General features: G+C 40.7%; 1 protein-coding gene across 3 annotated transcripts in view; it reads right to left on the reverse strand.

Moving 5' to 3' along the window:
* Positions 1-387: 387 nt before the first annotated feature.
* The window catches only part of EPHA6 (EPH receptor A6), a 357,034-nt gene continuing 336,166 nt past the window's right edge, over positions 388-21,255 (reverse strand). For all 3 annotated transcript variants that reach the window (XM_038766398.1, XM_038766397.1, XM_038766400.1), the window contains 3 exons: positions 8,474-8,667; positions 5,395-5,544; positions 388-2,561 (listed from right to left, as the gene is read on the reverse strand). In XM_038766398.1, the coding sequence (XP_038622326.1) occupies positions 2,447-2,561; positions 5,395-5,544; positions 8,474-8,667 (459 nt within the window). In that variant the 3' untranslated portion in view covers positions 388-2,446. The remainder of the gene's footprint in view (positions 2,562-5,394; positions 5,545-8,473; positions 8,668-21,255) is intronic.

The raw sequence follows: 21,255 nt of genomic DNA on the forward strand, positions 1-21,255 counted from the left end.
TTTCAACAAGACACCAGATGGGAGATACAAGGAGAGTTGGAGTTTGTACAGGTGGATAGAGGAGAAGAGATGATGAGATCAGTATCCGAGGGAAAAATGTGGAAACCACAAGACCTGAAAGAGGGTCATCCAAGTTCTCAATAAAAAGATCTCTATTAATGATCCCAAGCTTGCAATCACTGCAGGCTCCTTCCCTGTGCTCAGTCTCTACCAGGGTCCACAAGGAGTTTTTACGTCTCCACTCACTCCTTGTTCTTATGCTTCTATATTTGGTTTTATAAAAATAAATATATTTGCTTAATAAATCATTTCTATATTCTTATTACATCTATCTTACTGAATATATATATTAACGTAAGGTAAATATGGAAATCCTATTTCCTCTAAATGTATCCAGGTGTGTGTAAATATACCAAGCAGCCTGCATTTAGCCTATGAGGGGTGTACCAGCATGCAAGTGTTAGCACAAATCTGCCCCTAATTTTTCCAGTTGTTGCTGAGCTACTTTAGAGCCAAGGGCTTCGCATCCAATTGACTGCCCACCTGTGTCTTCACTGTACTGTTAGAACTGCTTGTAAAGGATCTCTCCCTTCTAATTGAACCACCCCTAGGAGGAAAGGAAAATGAAGTTGTGGTAAGCAAAAGCAAAGGGCGATTCAATAAAAGAAATGGCTGTTGACGAATCTAGACTAATGATGTAATCAACAAAGTCTTAAAGAAAGGCAAAATAATATTTACAATTCTCCTCCAAGAAAGTGAAGAAAGTGTGGCACCAGTAGCTGCAAAAACACCACCACAAATGCAACTTAGGTACAAAAATTGAGAGTAGTGGGTCATGCACTTGTCTCAAAATCAAACAGAGCTGGTTTGTTAAATCAGCATCTTTCAAAAATCTGTTCCTTATTCCAAAAAAGAGAGCTGTTCTTTATAAATCCAGTTACAAGGCCTTGACTGTTATATTCTCTTCTGATTTTCCATTTTCCCCCAGCTGCAGTCTTACTAGTTTCGGGGAACACACTATTTTTAAACTTAAAATTAGCCCACTAATATTCTTACCTTGCCAATTAGACATAGCTAAGTTCACTGAGAAATGAACATATCTTTTGATGCTTGTTCAAAAGGGTTTAGAAAATGCTATAGGAAAATAAAGGAGAGCTACAAGTTCCTTTTAACTATTACTCTACTATGCACAAAGACTTGTGCCCAGTTTACATATAATTTTTGTGTGTGTGTGTGTGTGTGTGTGAGTGCGCGCACGTGAAAACATATATATGTATGTTTATATGCATGTACGATTTTGGGATATGTAATCAAAAATTAAAAAAAACACTTGTTCCATGCAACACTTGGGAAAACATAGCCCAGCATGTCCATGTAACTTTTTTGGGGGATAAAACATTAAAGCTTTAGGATTTACAGATTACATAACTACCAGCCTACTAGAGATTTGCATCAATTTGTTTGCACCGCAATACGATTATTAAAGTTCTAACTTTTAAGAATGTTATCTTACACATAAGTGACAAAAATTCTAATTCTTTTTCTTGGTACGCTGATAATTCCTGTGCTTCTGAGGACAAGCACAGCCTAAGTAAACGCAAGTTAATATATGAATTACATGCTTCCTTAGCCTCTCTCACTACCTACGAGGAATCTGCAAATGACCTAAGTTCACAGCTTTCCCAGAGATCAGCTTCACAATGTTGTATAGTAACGTACTTAATAAAAAGTAATAAGAAAAAAATTCCTGAACTAATGGAAACTGTAAAAGATTAAGAATGGAGGGTGTTGATGCCAAAAGAGCTAAACTCGGGGCCTCAGAAAATTTCAAACCATAATTCTTTCTTCCCAGCCCTTAAACTGCCACACATAACAAGAATTCACTACTTGAAATCATTGGTCATTTCTACAAAGAATTCTAACATCATCAGGCACCAGATTACCTGCAGTTAAACTACATAATAAGGTAATAACAGGACCCATTCCTTGGTTTTAGTTAACTCTAAAGTAAATATTTATGTCAAAGCGGAAACTACATGACCACAAAACATGAAAAAAAAAGTCAACTACTTCTTTGATCTACCATCAAACTCTAAATACATCAATAAGGAAGCCACGCCTGGGCAAATAGGCTATTACTTTCATTGAAGTCCATGAACATTTCCCAAATACTCCTAAATGAAGTTACACATCCATGCTGAGTTATTTCACCAGTGAGTAGCGACAGTCTTGCAGAGGGCCAAGGTGTTTCTGGCAAGGATTTGAGGGAGGAGCTACGCAGTATGATTAGAAAATCCAGGTTGGAAGCAGCGACATAAAATGTGCATTCACAGTCTGAACAGGAGACTGCAGTTTGTGAAGTTGGGAGAATCATAAGAAAGAGAGGGAGAAAATGTTTTCCATTTGAGAAATGCTGAGGCACAAAACACATTTGTTCCTAGTGCTTTCATACATGAAATCCTTTCTCCTGTATGTGCATCATGTGTAAACGTAAAGTCTGTATACTGCTCACTATCCGTCTCTGGTGTCCAATGAGTACAACACCAATTCTTCTAATATCACTGTGGGAGAGGGAGAGTGGGAGAGAAAGAGAAAAAGAGACAGAGACAGAGACAAAGAGACTGTGTTAGTTACTTAAGGAACAAGAGAGATAACAGAATTGTTTTGTTAGCCCACCGAATAGGAATGAGTGGTTGCAGTAAATAATTACACTAATTGTATTTGTTAAGTGCTTACTATATGCCAGGTACCCTACCAAGCACTAGGGTGGATACAAGCAAATTGGGTTGGACACAGTCCCCTGTCCCACATGGGGCTCAAAGTCTTAATCCCCATTTTACAGATGAGGGAACTGAGGATCAGACAAATAAAGTGACTTGCCCAAAGTCAACCAGTAGGTAAGTGGCAGAGTTGGGAATCAAACCCAGGTTCTTCGAACTCCCAGGCTCATGCTCTATCTACTAAATGTTACAATGATATAAGCCAAAAAGCCCCCCAGGATCAGAACACAAGCCTGAATTTCTAAATTAAGGTACTTGCATAATGTGGGACCTCCCTGGCCTGTAAAACCAATGCATCAATAGGAAAACAGCAGCATATTTTAGCAATTGTGATAAGCGCTTAGTACAGTGCCCTGCACATAGTAAGTTCTCTATAAATGCCATTAATTGATTGTATACCTTAGGTGATTAAGGAAATACTGGTTTTTAATTTTTTTTGTGTGCACGCGTGTGTGTGTGTCCAAATTTGAACAGACCTAATTTAAATGGGTCAGCGCTTTCCTAATTTTGAAAGGAAATAAATGACTTCAGCAAAATTTCTACTTTTGCTACAAGGAAGAAATGAATCTTTAAAGTTTCACTATATTTTAAAAATTCATCACAGAAACTGAAATGCAAAGTCATCCAATTATAAACTGCCAAAAGTGCAGTTGGGACAGGAGCCTACGCTGGATGACATTAATGACAGAATAATCGATTAGGGACCTAAAATGATTACAAGAGTACAGACTGACAACGTTTATCATAAACTGCTTAGTACAGTGCTCTGCACACAGTAAGCGCTAAATAAATACGATTGATTGATTGATTGATACACTGACTTCAGTTGATTCACATAATGCGGTTCTGCTGATTAAGTTTCTGTGAAAAATTCAATTTTGTCAGCTTGACAATGTCCTTGAATAAATTTTCTTCATTACCAGGTATCTGGGAATCTTATCCAGTAGAATGATTTTGAACACGGCCCAGCTGGATGATTCAATGACAGCAAGGTTTTCTCACTCTCAAGAACTTTCATATTATTTTGTAAAGTCAGATGGATCCCAAGTTCTTGTCAAATAATCCCCTGAGAAATTCAAGCATATATGTGGAGCATAAAGCCTCCTTTCGGTGAAACTCCAGCCAGTTCCAATTTCAAAAGAACAGTGAACTTTAGTTTTAATAATCTGGCTAATTTTATCTCATTATTTGCACCCACGCAAACAAATTAACCTTGAAGTTTTAATAAATTGGCTGATTTTATCTCCTTATTTCCACCCCTGAGTTCAAACTAAAATAGCAGACAGGCCACCCTGGTGTCCCAAATATGTCCCAATCTTGCTATGGATTCAAACGGTGTTTCTCCTTTAGTGTCCCCAGCTTGTTTCAACTAAATTACCCTCACTGAGGGAAACAATATTTTGAGGCTTTAGATTCTGGAGTTAGTTAAGTGACAATCTCAAACATACCCATGATTACATCTTATGAGAGTTTTATCCTAGAGTGCCAAGAAAAGGGTACAGGTATAGATTCCACTCCTGATAGGAAAGGCAAAAGGAAAACGTTAAGGGATAGTGAAAAAAAAGAAGGCTCATTTTAACATGGTAGTAGAATTTTGAGTCTACAGAGTAGAATTAAAGGCACGTGATGATCATTCACAGAGAACTCATTCACTCATTATTAATTCCTGTGGCTCACACCAGGGCATTACTCAGGATATCATATATCAGTGTATGGTTCTAAGGACTAGATGCATAACACTTACTTTCAGTCCAGAAACAATTGGTGGCAGAGTATGATGCAGCTTGGAGCTCCCTGATGTTGTCTCTGTTCATTACCTAAAGGCGCTGCTCTGGGCCTGACACAGCTTGGCCTGGAAACTTTTTTTTTTTGTGTCTGGCATGGCAACAACTAACATCCTGAATGAAGCTGCAGGTAACAACTAGTCACCTTTCACCTCTTGAAACTAGTTGGCAGCTAGAACCCCTAGATTGCTGAAAGTTGGGGGCCTTCCAGCCTATTGCAAAACCTTGACGGATTCCACTGAGGAACAGAGGTGATGTCATAGCACTCAAGGCAAGAGCCTTGACATTTTTCTCTATGGTACTTGAAACTGTGCCTTCATTTGATGCCTGCATCATTTTGCTGAGAAAACATTGGCAGCATGGCCGAGTGGAAAGAGCACAGAAGTAGGAGTCAGGAGATCTGGATTCTAATCCCAGCCTTGAGAAGATACCTTGCGTGTGACCTTGAGCAAGTCACTTCACCTCTCTGCACCTGTTTCTTCATCTGTAAAATGGGGGTACGATACGTGCTCTTCCACCTGTGGACCAAGGACTGTGTTTAGCACAGTGCTTGGCACATAGTAAGCATTTAATATCTTTATTATTATTATCGTCATTTGAATTCCAATTCACTCACAATACTTCCATATATTCTTCCAAGAGAGAAGATGAGTTTCTAAGGTAGGAAACTATGACTGTTCCCTGATCCTCAAAGTGTCAAGGGATGGCTAACTCCCATCTGGATAATGAATAGGGAGAAAAGACATAGAACAGGGCAGTTGTAACCACCACAGCACTGTAACCTTCTAATTTCATGGACCCAAAGCTGGGAACACGGTCAACATACTTACTCAATGCTCATTCTGGAAATCAAATCCAAAGTTGTGAACCCTGCTGCCATGAAGTTATTCTTATATTGGCCCATTTTTATTGAATCCAACCAATCGCCGACTGATACAAACAAAGGATAATCAGGAACTTCACCAGGTGAATCTGGTATTCTGTAACAAACACCATATAGACTGTAAGCTCATTGTAAGAAACATGTCAGCCACCTCTGTTGTATTGTACTTTCCCAAGCACTTAGTGCAGTGCTCTGCCATCATCATCATCACCAAACTGCAGGGGATTAAAAAGGTCGTTATGTCTCCCTGTCCCCAAGGTTTCTGGCCTGAACAATCTGAGTTCTTGAGAATCTCAACTGAACATGCTCCAAATTATGTACACTGCTTGAGATCAATACATTGTGATGCTGCTGTAATTTAGAGAGACTTATATCACAAGAAACAATTTTATCTGCTTTTTTCTTTTGGTAAGAATTGATTTTCTGGGCCACAAAAATTGTTTCCCAGTAAAGGCAGAACTTTATTTTCCAAGTACCTGGCTATTTATCTGTTGTTCCAATTAGCTCAAGGATAGTTTAGGCAAAGAGTAATATTCCTTCAAATTTGCTAATCCCAGGGGAAGTACTTTTTCATTTTCAAGATTTTAAAAAAACGTGATGGTCACCCTGTGTCTGAGACTGGGTTGAGACTGCTAACAGCGTGAGGAGCAGCACAGCCTAGTAGAAAAAGCACAGGCTTGGGAGTCCGAGGACCTGGGTTCTAATTCCACCTCCACCATGCGCTTGCTGTGTGACCTTAGGCAAGTCACTTAACTTCTCTGAGCTTCAGTTTTCTCATCTATAAAATGTGGAGTCAACACTTGTTCTCCCCCCAATTTAGACCATGAGCCCCAGGTGGGACCCGATTATCTTGCAGTTACCCCAGTGGTTAGTCCAGTGCTGGATACACAGAAAGCTATTAACAAACACTATTATTATTGTTATTATTATTATTATCATCATCATCACACTGGAGGTGAAATTCAATCTCAGGCAGGCAAATTAGAGCCCTCACCTAAACAAAAAAATGAAGTTCTAATGGGGCCAGTGCCAGGAAGTGCATTTGAGGACCAAAATAAAACTACACAGGCACGTTGAGCGTGGACCTGTGGTTGCAGATTCAAAGAGAACACACCTAAGTATACTCTGGACCCAAGCTGGACTTCTGAATCTCCCCAGCTCCAGTTGCTTCTCTACACCAGGTGCATCTAGCTCTTTGGCAAACTCTCCACTTAACTGGCCTGGGGTCCTAAGCCCCAGCTGCTGACATTTCCAAGCCACTGGGCCTCTGTGGGCCTGGGGACTTGCTCTGAGCTGGGCCAGTTCCCGCATCCCACCTCCTGTTCCTGAAAGCATGAATGACAACAGTTCCTCGGTGCTTAGTACAGTGCTTGGCATATAGTAAGCAATTCAAGTCCACAATTATTTCTGTTATTATTGTCTGTGTCAGGAATCAGGACAGAGGATCAGACACAGTAGTATGCATTTGAGGAACCTGATACAGGCCACTGATGAAGCCGCTGTGAGGCAGGGAGCAACTGAAGAGTCAGTATGGGCTGCAGCAGAGTCCAAATCAGATTTTGAGCCCTGCAAACTCAAACTGGTCAGATTACAACAGGAGCTTGGGGAGACTTCTGCACCCCCAACCATTATCTCAGAGAGAACTATCACTCCTTTCCAGGTATAGTTCTCCTGCTCCTCACCAATTTTCCTCAAACCAATGCTGAAGAGACTCCCTCTCCTGTCTTGTTTCTCAACTATAACTCCTTTTGGAAAGCTGGGGGCTGGAGGTAGTGGTTTGATTTATCCAGCTAGTCCATCCTTGACTCCACTTTGCTGAGACTGTTAATTACTGATTATAAGGACAGTGTTCAAATGCCAGCCACTGAACTGAGCATTGCTTCATTTTGGCCTTGAACAGCCACCAATCTTACACTGAACAGCAACGATGATTTTTACTGGTGACCTAAAGCTGAGGCGTTCCTTGCCCTATGAACTGTCTTTGAATAATAATAATAATTTTGGTATTTGTTAAGTGCTTACTATGTGTAAAGCACTGTTCTAAGTGCTGGGGAGGATGCAAGGTGATCAGGTTGTCCCATGTGGGGCTCACAATCTTAATCCCCATTTTAAAGATGAGGTAACTGAGGCACAGAGAAGTTAGGTGACTTGCCCAAAGTCACACAGCTGACAAGCGGCAGAGCCAGGATTTGAACCCATGACCTCTGACTCCTAAGCCCATGCTCTTTCCACTGAGCCAAGCTGCTTCTCTGCTTGAAGCGTGAGCACTTAACATAGGTTCCCAATTGGCCTACTATTTAATTTCCATATGGGGACTCAAAATAGAAAACGGCTTCAACACTTGATAATTTAGCCAGCACTATGGTGAGGCTTCAGAGTACATGATCTATTTTGGGTCTATCCTTTTACTTTCTAGACTTGGCATTGGGAGTGGTGTGCGGCTCTTTTCAGAAAACCAATCATTTTCCCGATGGTGTTTAAGTGTCATAATGTTCATATCCTGTCATCCCACTTCCCTGGTGAAGGAATGGAACTGGAAGAAGTTGGGTGTGAGTGTTTCAGCTGGGGAACAGCTTTGCTCCTAGCTGATTCACAAATTACTTCAATTTTGCCTGCCATTTCACACTGATGGACATGGAAATGGACAAGAAAATTATAAGGAAGCTTTAGATAAGCCCTGATTCTGCTCCACAAGGGCATGGATGTCTAGCAAACAGGTAAAAGGCATGAAAAATCAAACACCAAGGTAGGAGAAACTCTACATAAGCAATTTTTAAAAAGACGACATGGAGAGAGGAAAAGCAAAGCAAACTGTTTTTGCATGCTCCCCAAATCCACTTCTCTTTACAGTCTTAGCCAACTGCCATTTCAGCTGATAAAATAAAATGTACCTTATAAGAAATGCTCTTAAAGGTTGACAACTTAATTCTAAGCGATTCAAATTTCCTCCTTTGCCCATTCCCCTCTAACATCTTGGAAGTAATGATGACTGTCAAAGGGAAAAAGATCAAAATTCTGCATCTTACACAAGTATGTCCTCCACCAGAGTATGAAGGGTACTGGGATTGCGGATCAGTTTGTCTAAGAAGCTGACGATATCGGTGAATTTTGGCCGGTGGTTTCTCTCTTTCTGCCAGCAGTGGAGCATTAGTTGGTGGAGAGAGGCTGGGCAACCCATGGGTGCTGGCAGTCTGTAACCTTCCTCAATGGATAGGATAACCTAAAGGCAAAGACGACACATATTAGTCTATTGCACGGGAGTCACACACAGGCAAATGGAAGCAGGATTGCTGGGCTGCGGAAGTCAGGTTTGGGAAGTTCTGAAAGGTACTAGTGGCCCGTAATCAATCAATCAATCAATCGTATTTATTGAGCGCTTACTGTGTGCAGAGCACTGTACTAAGCACTTGGGAAGTAGAAAAGTAAGTGACAAAGGAATGAGCTGCATCACCACCATGCTGACTGCTCACCTTTAAGAGGGAAGAAGTTAAGAGGAATCCGTTCCCTGATTAACAGAGTTAAAGGCTTAGTAAAGCTTACTGGAGCATCAGGCATGTGTATTAGTGTGAACTAAAAGAAAAGACATAAAACCTGCTTTCAGTGGGTCTGTGCCGGTGAAAATCAGGGTCCCCCTGAAGAGAGTGGAGAATCAGTTGTGAATGCTATAATGGCGCAGGTCAAACTAACAATGTCATACTGAGTCCAAGTGAAATTTCATCCCAGGTGAAATACTAATTTGGGTCCCCCTGGGCCACTTTTTTAAAGACGACTTTCAGGAAAACGGTCTGTCCTGGGTACCCAGAAGTTAGTATGTCTGCCTGATAGGATTTTGGCCTCTTTCAGCTCCCAACCCATTTCCTGCAATTGATGCCACCCTAAAACACTTCGGGGCTGTCTCTGCAGTTGAGGTAGGCTGTCACTACTGGGAGGAAAGAGCTCAGTGATTCCAGCATCCCCAGGTGGCAAGTGTCAAACGGGGGGTTGACTCAGGACATTCAGAATGTCTGCCCAAGGATGCTGTCTTATGGGAAAATCATCGATCTGCACCAACAACCTAATGCTTTTGAGCTGAAATGGGACCAAAAGTGTTTACATCATATTCCCCCAAGGTTCACTGACTAATATATGATATAATAGGGCCACTAAGATGCAGGGGGACTCTGGGATATATTTTCCACCCACTTCAGTCCTAGCTGATGATTTTTGGAGTCTGATGCAATGAAATCCAGGTGATGCTCTTCTTTAAACATCTGTTCCAACATCCTCTTTCTCTCCATATCTTTTCCTGGGGGTCACCCCTCCAAATTCTACACTAACACTGATTTTGCCATTTTCCCTCATTCAGGCAGGTAGGTTGCGGCCCAACTGTCTAACATGGTTCATTCTGCAGCAGCAGGACAGAAGAGAGCATAATGATGCAGAGTGGTTTGGTGGAAAGAACACAGGCCTGGGAATCAGAGGAACTTGGGTGTTAATCCCGGCTCTGCCACCCACCTGCTGGGTGACCTTTGGCAAGTCTCTTAACTTGAGAAGTAGTGTGGCTTAGTGGATACAGCACGAGCCTGGGAGTTCAAAGATCACGAGTGCTAACCTCAGCTCTACCATTTGTCTGCTGTGTGGCCTTGGGCAAATCACTTCATTTCTCTGTGCCTCAGTTACCTCATCTGTAAAATAGGGATTAAGACTGTGAGCCCCATATGGGACAGGGACTGTGTCCAACCCAATTTGCTTGTAAGCAAGCACTTAGTACAGTGCCTGGCACAGAGTAAGTGCTTAACAAATACCACTATTACTATTATTATTATCTTCTCTGGGCTTCAGTTTCCTCATGTGTAAAATAAGGATTAAATACTGGTTCTCCCACCACCTTAAAACATCTAGTTAATGGAAAAAAACAGCCACACCATCGTCTCCATTTTGGACTCTCTCCACCAGCCCACACAATCTCCTTTGGGATGAACCATCTGCCACTCCAGAACTTTTTTGCATTCCTACTCCCTGGAACCACTCTCTCACTTGTTCCCGTTTTGATTTCTTTCTTAATTAACATTTTTGGCTCTACCTTACAAATGCTAGGTGCTTCTGTTCAGGCAGTTTCACAAAAAAACAGCAATGACATTTCACATAGGAGACACTGTCACTGCATGAAACAGCTATAGCTGTAGATCGCTTACATTTTCATCAATGTCCAACTAATGAAAACACTTTATTCTACACAGTGAACGTGTACCCCTCCAGGCAGATTGTTCTATTACTGAGCAAATTCTTCTTGACTGTGCTAATCACTCTTGTCCCTGGTCCGAATAAGAGTTCTGGCTCACTTTTGCTTCCCATTTTAAAAACAGGACATGGGTGTTGCCTAATAAGTAATTTAACAGAAAACTGAATAGAGAATATAGTACCGACGAACCTCACTAACGTGGATGATTCCCAAATCTACATCCCCAGCCTTGACCGCTCTCCCTCTCTGCAGCCTCACATCTCCTCCTGCCTTCAGAACGTCTCACTTTAAACTCAACATGTCCAAAACAGAACTCCTTATCTTCCCACTAAACCCAGTCCTCCCCGAGATTTTCCTGTCCCTGTGGATAACATCACCATCTTTCTGGCTCCATAACCTTGGCGTTATCCTTGCCTCCTCTCATTCAACCCCCATATTCAATCTAGCATTGAATCCTGTCGGTTCCACCTTCACAACACTTCTAAAATCCACCCGTTCCCCTCCATCCAAACTGCTACCACATTAATCCAAGCACTTTATCCTATCCTGCCTTGATTACTGCATCGGCCTCCTTGCTGACCTCCCTGCCTCCTGTCTCTCCCTACTCCACGCCATACTTTACTTTGCTGCCCAGCTCATTTCTCTATAAACACATTTGGTCCATGTTTCCCCACTCCTCAAGAACTATCAATGGTTGCCCATCCAGCTCTGCATCAAACTGAAACTCCCAATCACAGGCTTCAAAGAACTCACTCACCTTGCCTCCTACTTTATCTCACTGCTGTCCTACTACAACCCAACCCACACATTTTGCTGCTCTAACACCAACCTACTCACTGCACCTCTGTCTCATCTATCTTGCCACCACCGTCTCACCGGCATCCTGCCTCTGGCCTAGAATGTCCTCCCTCTTCATATCGGACACATGATCATTCTCCCCATCTTCAAAGCCTTACTGAAGGCTCACCTCTAAGAGGCCTTCCCTCACTAGGCCCTCATTTCCTTTCTCCAACTCCCATCTGCGTCACACCACAATTGGATTTGCTCCCTTAATTCAACTCACCCTCACCCACACATCTCTTATGTACATACCTATAATTTATCTATATTAATATCTCTCTCCCTCTCTAGACTTTAAGCTTGTTGTAGGCACGGAAAATGTCTACCAACTCTCATATTGTACAGTACAGTGGTCTCTGCACACAGTAAGTGCTCAATAAAAATGACTGATTGACTGATAGTCTACATTACTAATTCAGACAACCCTTGTTTTTTCCAAGATCGTGCTTAATTTTAATTTGAGCCATTGAAAATGCCTTTTTTAAAAAATTCAGCTACTAGCTCCAATAGTAGCTGCATACTAGTCCTCCTTTGAGACTAACTTTGTTTCCTCCAACTATCTTCCTATATCCTTTTTTCTAATCTCTTCCATTAATATGGACAGGGAAATCACTTTAGTCCAAGGGTAAACACCTATTAGGTGGGGAAGGGAAGGTCACCAGGGCCATAGTCCTCACCTTTGCTCTTGGAGTCAGAAGGAGATTAAAATCAGTTCATTGCTATTGCAGTACTTGAGCTTGCCTAATGCTAACATCCTTTCTGATGCAAATCATGTCAGGCAATATCATTATTCAAAAACAGGGCAAGAGGAATAAAAATAAGAGAAAAATAATTACACCAGCTATATAATTTCCATCCCAAAGTAGACAGGATTAGTGTTCTGTCAGAAATGATTATATGAAATCTGATTACTTCTTATAAATAGACCTCCCAGGATACTTGTCATTTAAACTGCAGTCTAGGAACAGTGCAAGCCACAGTAGAGGCACATAATAGATTGCCCTGTACTTGCTGAATCTTTAAGAGTTTCTGAATTGTGGTGCTGATTTCTAAACTAAGCAAGTGCCGGGTGATTTTTATTAAACAAAGTCAACATGGATGTGTCAAGCAACAAAAAGATGTTGAGCTAGCCCTGAAAGATATTATTAAACAAGGACTAAACTGGTATTACAATGCGGCACATTTTCACACATTACAATATGGCTATTTACTTGGCAGGGAGTCAGAGTACATTTCCTCGTTTGCAGTGCTTAAAAGGAAAATTTCAGTAGGTCCCAAGATGACCACTGCTATTCATTTTTGAGGAGGGATTAAACAGAAATGAAATATGAAATTACTGTAGTTTTATCTTGCCTGAGGACTCTACATGAGGTTCTGGGGAGGAACCTGCATTTCCAAGAAGAACAAATAAAAGGATAATGCCCTTTATGTTCTGGCCATAACTATCCACCACTGTTAGGATTTAAATTTTATAATTTTATAAAATGAGATGCAGACAGTACTGAGTCCACAGTTCATTTTTTTACCAAAAGGGATCATTCTTCTTTGGCTATACGCCCCACCAATCCATTATTTCTTTCAATGCCCACAATTCAGAACGCACTGCAAGTCAGGATTCATGGGAAATTCAGAACATGTTAAAAGTGGAGGGATAAACAAGGGAGACAGAAAGACATTTGAAAGTCCAATAATGGTGACAGGAACAAGTTTCGAAGATTTATTGCATTTTTAAATCTAGCTAGAAGCATCTCCAGAAAATGATTTACAGTATTGGCACATAAGTCCCCCAAGTTGTCCATCGTGACTGGAACAGCTCCAAATCTGCTTTCTTTGATGCCTTTTTTTTTTTTTAAGGCGGCCTTAGGCTACATCTGCTCTACAGCAAGCACTCTCCAGAATCGAAATCTCAGTTCTAGACTGCCTGCATTGATTAAGCCAGAATCAGGTCTGGCAGAGGGGAAGAAGCCACTGGAGAGTGAACAACTGAAGATGGTGGTTAGGGAGGGAAAAAAGGAGGGGACAAGTGTTTCAATAAGGTATGAAGGGATGGGGTTGAATGCTCAGGTGGAGGGGATGGAATTTGAAGAAGACCTTTGACGGGAAGGTCACCTGAACATCCTGCTACTCTGCCAACATTACCAAATCCAAGTTATCAGCTCCAGAAAAAAAAATCAGAGAAAATGAAATGCTCTCACCCCTGGAGGACTTATGCTCCCCTTTCCTTGGCTTTGATCTGCTCATTCATTAGAACTGACTCTACTTTATTTCTCCCTCTTCAGAATATATATATGCTAATGCCCAAAGATGAGCTCATAGATAAAGTGGCCTCTAGAAATGGTCCCAGAAGATGAATTTCTTTTAAGTTCTCTTGTCTTTACACTGGCAACAGGAAGCAGGAGTTTGAGTTGAAAGTGTTCAATTCTGCAGTCTGTCATATACTAACAGACTGCAAGGTCAAAACCCCAAAACGTTTTTTTTACAAACAGGTTATATCTGAGTAAGTGACTCCCTAGTAGAAAACTGAACACAAACAGAAGTGACATATTTTCCCAAAGTTGATTTCATTCCTTGTACATGCAGGTTTTCCCAAATAAGTCTTTAAAAGCCCTAATTTAGGGCAACACATTTTTTGGGGGGTGAGGGGGAAGGGGGAGGCAAAGGCTAAGTTTTATTGATATTAATAAAATACTAATTAATATTAATGTCAATGAATGTCATAAATACAATTTTATTAAATAAAAAAATACTTCAGCAAGCTTTTTTCAGCTGCAGTCTGGGGCTTGCCAACTATCTGACCACACTGAAACACACTCCATAGGGAGTAATGCAGCAAGCAAAACGCCTCATGTGATCTTAGCTTTCTGAAGGAGAGTTCACCACCAGAACAGGTGGGGACCATCTCTATATGTTGCCGACTTGTACTTCCCAAGGGCTTAGTACAGTGCTCTGCACACAGTAAGCGCTCAATAAATGCAACTGAATGAATGAACAGGGTAGTTACATATACAAGAGGATGATTTTATTTTCAAGGTAGTGGGGTGGCAATGATCTCAGTTCCTAAGGGCAGTACACTGACGCATCCAACCCTGCTTATATATTTAAACCATTAGAAAGTAAGCTCCTCAAAGACACAGAACATGTCTTTTGCTTTAGGTGTGGCCGCCCAAGTGATAATTACAGTCCCCTGCACTTGTATGCATTCAAATAATATTACTACTTCCGAAACTCTACTACCTGCCCATTTGTCAGGCTCAAGGGCTTTTATCTTTCTGGAACAAACCATGATATTATGCTTGTGTCGACACTGGTAAAGGGAGGAGATATGCTAAGTCATTTTCCAGGAAATGTGAGACAAAAAACTATCAGGGGCCTTTCTGCCAACATTTCTCCCCTTCAATTTTCTGGGTGTTTTGTGCCCAAATCATCTAGGGAATTGGCTAAGTCTCCATCTCATTTTGTTTGTGAACACGTAGGCCATATTGATGTTTACGCTCTTAGGTTCAGAGCTCAAACCTGCACTCTATGTGAAAGCAAATTGACATGTCCCCATCACTTGGTAAACACAATTTTTCCACATTCACAGCAAGAAAACGGAGACCGCTGCGTCTTCCAAATGAAAGAACTGTAGGTGGCAGGGCTTAAGTGTTTAAGGAATAGAATCCTTGAACACTGAAAGAGTTCAATCTTGGTAGTGTGTTTAATTTACTTTGTAAATGCTGACCTGAACCTTTGGTTTAGTAGTGCTCACAGTAGAAGATCAGGACCAGCTGGATTTTGGACAGCTCCACTAGGAATTATTGGTATTGGGACTATTAAACAAGATAAGTTCATGGAATTACAGGCCCCAACTGTAAACTAGAGTTGCTGGCATAAGGAAGGACAGAGAGCATTTTACAGAGAGAAGAAAGGACTGGGGAAATGCATTTAGCAATGGAACCACATTGGTGATGTTTGAGTCTCCGCCCAGTGTTAGGAGACTTGGGAAGAGAGCGTGTCTCCAGATACAGCCCCCTCCAGATTTTAGTATTAAAATTCTTACTAAACAAAGGGTATTCATAAGGAAAATGGAGATATGGAATCGGATCCAAGCTCAAATGAAAACTAAATTTTATGAAGAGTTGCACAGTTCTGATTAAACACTTCTGCTAACAAATCTTATTTTAATTGGGGATAAAGAATGCAAGAAGAGATTCGATTGGAAATTACCCCCCCCCCCCAACCCCAGGACAAGATTCTGTGAGAAAGCTAGACCTGATTACCTAATAAACCTTGCACACAAGAACTGATTAGAAGATAAAGATGCTCATTGCCATATGCTATCACTAGGTCTGGAACACTAGGACACCTTTACTCTGGGCCTTTGTTTGGAAAATGGATGGAAAACCTAGCCCAAATTAGATCACCAACCCCTATTTCCCAGGCCTATTTCCCCAAGAATACAGATTTAGCAAGAAAGCAACTCTTTGTATAATAATAATAATAATAATGATGGTATTTGTTAAGCACTTACAAGCACTGTTCTAAGCACTGGGGCACATACAAGGTAATCAGGTTGGACACAGTCCCTGTCCCACATGGGACTCACATCTTAATCTCCATTTTACAGATAAGGTAACTGAGGCACAGAGAAATTAAGTGATTTTCCCAAGGTAACACAGCAGATAGTGGTGGAGGTGGAATTGGAACCCACATCCTCTGACTCCCAAACCCACAGTCTTGCCATTAGCCCATGCCACTTCTCTATACAAGGCTAAGAACTTGAGTAAGACATCACATCCCTGTGCCCAAAACAGGAGAGCCAAGAAGGAAGTTTCTGATTTTGCCCCAGAGAAATCTGGAAGCTTGAGTGCAACCGGAGTGACCTAATTTGTGGAATGTGGTGGGTCAGCCCCTTTTACCGCTCCACCCAGATGTAGGTGTAAGAGGAGGCAAACTCCTCCCAGAAAACCTCAGAAGCTGCTGGGAAATGTAGACAATCAGCCCCATTAGCTCTGTGGGAAATGTAGTTTTCTCTGTTGCTCCCCTACAATTACCTTGCCAGTTGCCATCCAAACCTCTGATCGGATGGTTTGATGTCACAAAGCCCTCACTAATGAGTGATGGTATAGCAATCCTAGTCAGGGGGCTTCTAAACACATGCTAAGCTCCACTCCAGTATTCATGGATCCTTGGCACAGGCAATATCAATGGGGCAGGCATTCCAGGTGCATAAAACCACATAAAACACACATGTATGTAGCCACAATTGCTGCTAGCTATCCTTCTGGCCCATTTGGTGCCACTGGGGGATGTGCCATGTGAGCTGTATGTAGGAGCAGTGTACACATCTCCCCACAATTCACAGTGATTAAACCCTGGGTGTGCTTTTCTGAGTAGACATACTTTTAGATCTCTCCTTTCCACCCTGGAAGAACACTATTTTCTATTCCTAAAATCCTGGAAAGAGAATGAATTTGAAAAATGAGTAGAAAAGCTGTTTTTCACAAACAATCCCGTGACCAAAATGCAAGTTATCCTTCTCTGAAGCCCAAAGTAGCATTCAAAAGGAAACACTTTTTACCTCTAGGAAAATGTCTAAAATAAAAAGTGAAAATTGAAAAACAAAATAAAAACAAAGCAGTACTCTTTTTTTTCTAGTGTAACTCAAATGAGGTGTTCCAAAAAGAGGAATTAATTTTCTTGTTTAGAGAACCAGCTAGACAACGTCTACATCTAAGTGATGCTGCAACATGATGCACACAGTGTGTGCTTGACAACGAACCACAACCTTTAGATATTCCAACCAGACCATGAAACAGATTTCAGTTGCTTCTCATTTCAATAGGGCTACTTCTTCTCCCGTATGTTAGGCCTCCAGGGATTATCTTTCTAATTTTGCCCACTTTTAGGCTGCACTTTAATAGACTAGGCTTATTACCCAGGAGAGTTACTGTTGAGGGGCATACTGTATTTACATCTGTGTGATCGCCCGACTTTCTGCCATGATTTCTATTTCATGAAAATAGGAGTGGGGCTATTACATGGATCATATATGATGGGGAGGAAGAGAAAAACGGGGAGAAGAAAGAAAGGAGGGAAAAAAACGAGCAAGGTAAGAAGGCACTTGAGATGGTAGCTTCTTTTTATTGCATTCTCTCAAGTGTAACATAAAATAAACATTCAATTAATTAACTCTTCCCCCTGCTATGTTGTCAAGTTCTCACCCTTCTGCCTTTTTTCCTTCCCCGGTGTGTGCACTGCTGTGACTGCTTACAGGTATGCAGTACAAAAAGTAACCTTTTATTTTCTTCTCGAAAGTCAAGTAGGGGAGGATACGTAGTAGGGGCAAGTAAATACTGTGCAAGTAAATGTAGTGGATGCAAGTAAATTTATGCCAGTAAATAGGGCATCCACATTGTCTCCTGTACAGGAGCCATATTGTTTCAGGGCTTTGTTCGGTGACTAGTACGTTTACTTACTACATGGTAATTAACCATTGTTCATATTAAAAAAAAAAATTATGAGGAAAAAATCCCGCTATTGCAATGCCTGCAAAATTCACATGGACAAGTTTCAGTTATTCAAAGAGTCGTCAACGTTTCTCAAGGAATATAAAAATGACATAATGCAAAGGAACCTAGATATTATGAAAAGAGTTGTAGTTCTCAAAGTTCTAACTCTAGGTCCATTATGGATTAACGTACTCTCTAACCATTTCTCTCTTTTTAATGCAAAACACCCAAATCTGAACGACAACTTCCTCTGGTGTTTCAGGACAGAACACACTAAGCATTAGAGAAGCAGCGTGGCTTAGTGGAGGAACAGGCTTGGGAGTCAGAGGACGTGGGTTCTTATCTCGGCTCCTGCCACTTGTCTGCTATGTGACCTTGGGCAAGCCACTTACCTTCTCTGTGCCTCAGTTACCTCGTCTGTAAAATGGGGATTAAGACTGTGAGCCCCACAAGGGACAACCTGATTATTTTGTAACTACCCCAGTGCCCCATTCTAAAATGGTACTTGGCACATAGTAAGCACTTAAATGCCACCATTATTATTTGGCAAGGGAACGAGCAGGGGAGGAAAGTCTGGATTAAAGGCTTTAACATGAAGATTTATAAAATTCATGTCTTACTCAAGAATGATAGAGCCCTTCAAATTTCACTATAAAATGTATGCAGGTCTTGTCTGCTGATGTTCAAATGTTAAGTCTTTTATACCTCTGCCTATGTATACTGATTCTTTTATTTCCCTCCCAGATATACAATATTACTGACCTTTGGTAAACTCATTGTATTATTCCAGTAAAACAAATTCTGCAAACTCAGAGTAGCTTACTAGAGTAAAACATATGCCACAGTATTCAGCTGAAAGGCACTAGGGTCCGTAAAATTATCTGGTATTTCCCAAATGTACTTAGTGCCTCTAAACATTTTGAAGTCCCTTTCAAATGGATTCATATTTTTGCAAAACTCACTGAAATGCAATAAAATAGGAATAACAAAGTCAGTGGAAACTGTTGAATTTTCAGTGCCTGAAATATCTTTATGATTTGAAGTCACTGTTCTCCCAACAACAAAAAATAATACTAGTGGACCAGGCTGGACAGGGAAAAAATGCCTGATGTTTGAAGAGAGCAACTAAGAAAATAATTGATTAATCTATTTCTGCTTCTAAACAGAAATTCTGGTTACTGGGTCTGTCTCAGAAATTCAGAAACACAATTTCAGCCCTCCAACTGTAAATACAGAGAGCACAAAATTCCATAGGGCCTTCCAGAATTTTCTTTCTGGTTTTCCCTCTAGCTTTTCCTCAGTCTGAGTAACAAAGGTTTCAGCTCTCACTGGGTGGTTTGTGTCTGATTTTGTTATCCTGCAAGTTATCCTTCTCTGAAGCCTAAAGCAGCATTCAAAAGGAAATACTTTTTACCTTAGGAAAATGTCCAAAAGTGAAAATTGAAAAACAAAATAAAAACAAAGCAGTACTCTTTTTTTCTAGTGTAACTCAAATGAGGTGTTCCAAAAAGAGGAATTAAATTTCTTGTTTAGAGAACCAGCTAGACAACATCTAAATGATGCTGCAACATGATGCACACAGTGCGTGCTTGACAATGAACCACAAGCTTTAGATATTCCAACCAGACCATGAAACAGATTTCAGTTGCTTCTCATTTCAATAGGGCTACTTCTTCCCCTGTCTGATTTTGTGATCTGCTTTCAAAGTGGCTTGAAGCTGTTTTTATATCACACCCACAGTCCATTAAAAGACAAAGTCCTCTAGATTGTAACCTCCTTGAAGGGATCAGGTCTCTCAACTCTAATGTCTTCTACTCTACCAAGCCTTACTACAGTGCTCTGCACATAGTAAGTGGTCACTAAATTACCACTGATTTTTAAATCAAAGATTCTGCTTTACAGCAGTACTGAACTGTGGGAAGATTCAGCTCATTTTACAATTCAGTGATTAGGAGCAATGCTTTCTTTGATTGCTTCTGGTTCTGGAACGTACTGTCTCCCCCATAGACAGTACGCTCTTTGAGGTCAGGAAATGGATTGCTTACTAGTTTTGTACCTCCCAAGTACTTAGTACAGTATTATGGTCCCTCCTGGGACCTCAGTACACACCATCACTACAACTTCTCCCCCGAATACAAATATAATATATGTTCAGCAATTAGCAGAAGAATGATCAGAAACATTTTTAAACCTAAAAGAGCATTGTTTGTAGACCTCTAGACATGGATACAAAGATGGAGAAATATATGGAAACAGTTCTCTAAGAAGAGCAAGAACAACCACCCAGCAAAGGACCTAAAATGCAATTAGCATTCTCTCAGAGAGGAATTTAACTGGTCTACAGCGTATTCTATCTATGATCAAATTTTGCCTATAGATTTTGAATAGAAGCTTATTATTTATTATTGTTTATAGAACTCACATTCAATCCATTAGATTGTAAGGTCCTCAAGGGCAGGGATCACACTACACGCATATATACAAAACGCACTGCAACTAGTTGTGTTGAGACTGACTCTGATACATAAGTAGTGATTACTGTATTGTATTAGAATTAGACATTTCTGCTTGATGGCTCTTACCTGCTGTCCCATTTGGTATCATAGGGCACTTTTGTCTGGTAGATATTAGTCATTAATCTACTTGCTACACTATCTGATAAAAGCGAATGGGCTCCTGTTAGACACTGATTATTCCCGTTGTATTTTGATCTGCTGGGATGAGTGTTTGGCCCAGGGTTTGATTACTGTCCTGACAGCACAGTGAAGTGTGCATCCCTTTCTTCATCTATAATTATACTCGCCTCCAGACTACCAAATGAGGAGATCGTGTTTATTGATTAAAAACCAACTCAAATTCAAAAAGCACTTTCACCTTTTTCAATATGCACATTTACATTTAAAGACTGTATAACTGATAGCATAATCACCATTGTTACTACTACTATGATTATTAGTAATGACAATAAAATGACCTTTTTTCTTTGAGGAAGATGAGTCTGATTTTAATATCAGCCTTCCTCTTCACTTGATCATGCACTGCATAGTATATTGAATTTCTTGGTAAAAACTAAAAGATAAACATTGTTCCATGCAGTCACATAATTTTCAATTACAAGTGAAGGAGAAACAATCATACTGGACAACACATTTAGAAATTGTAAATTCAAGAACACTCATCCAACTAGGTCCATCAATTAGAGGGTTAATGAAGGGAGAAAGCATGGAGCCCGGCATGCTTATGAGGGGTCATCAAG

The sequence above is a fragment of the Tachyglossus aculeatus genome, chromosome 24, assembly GCF_015852505.1.
Source record: "Tachyglossus aculeatus isolate mTacAcu1 chromosome 24, mTacAcu1.pri, whole genome shotgun sequence".
In the NCBI taxonomy this organism is placed as follows: domain Eukaryota; kingdom Metazoa; phylum Chordata; class Mammalia; order Monotremata; family Tachyglossidae; genus Tachyglossus; species Tachyglossus aculeatus.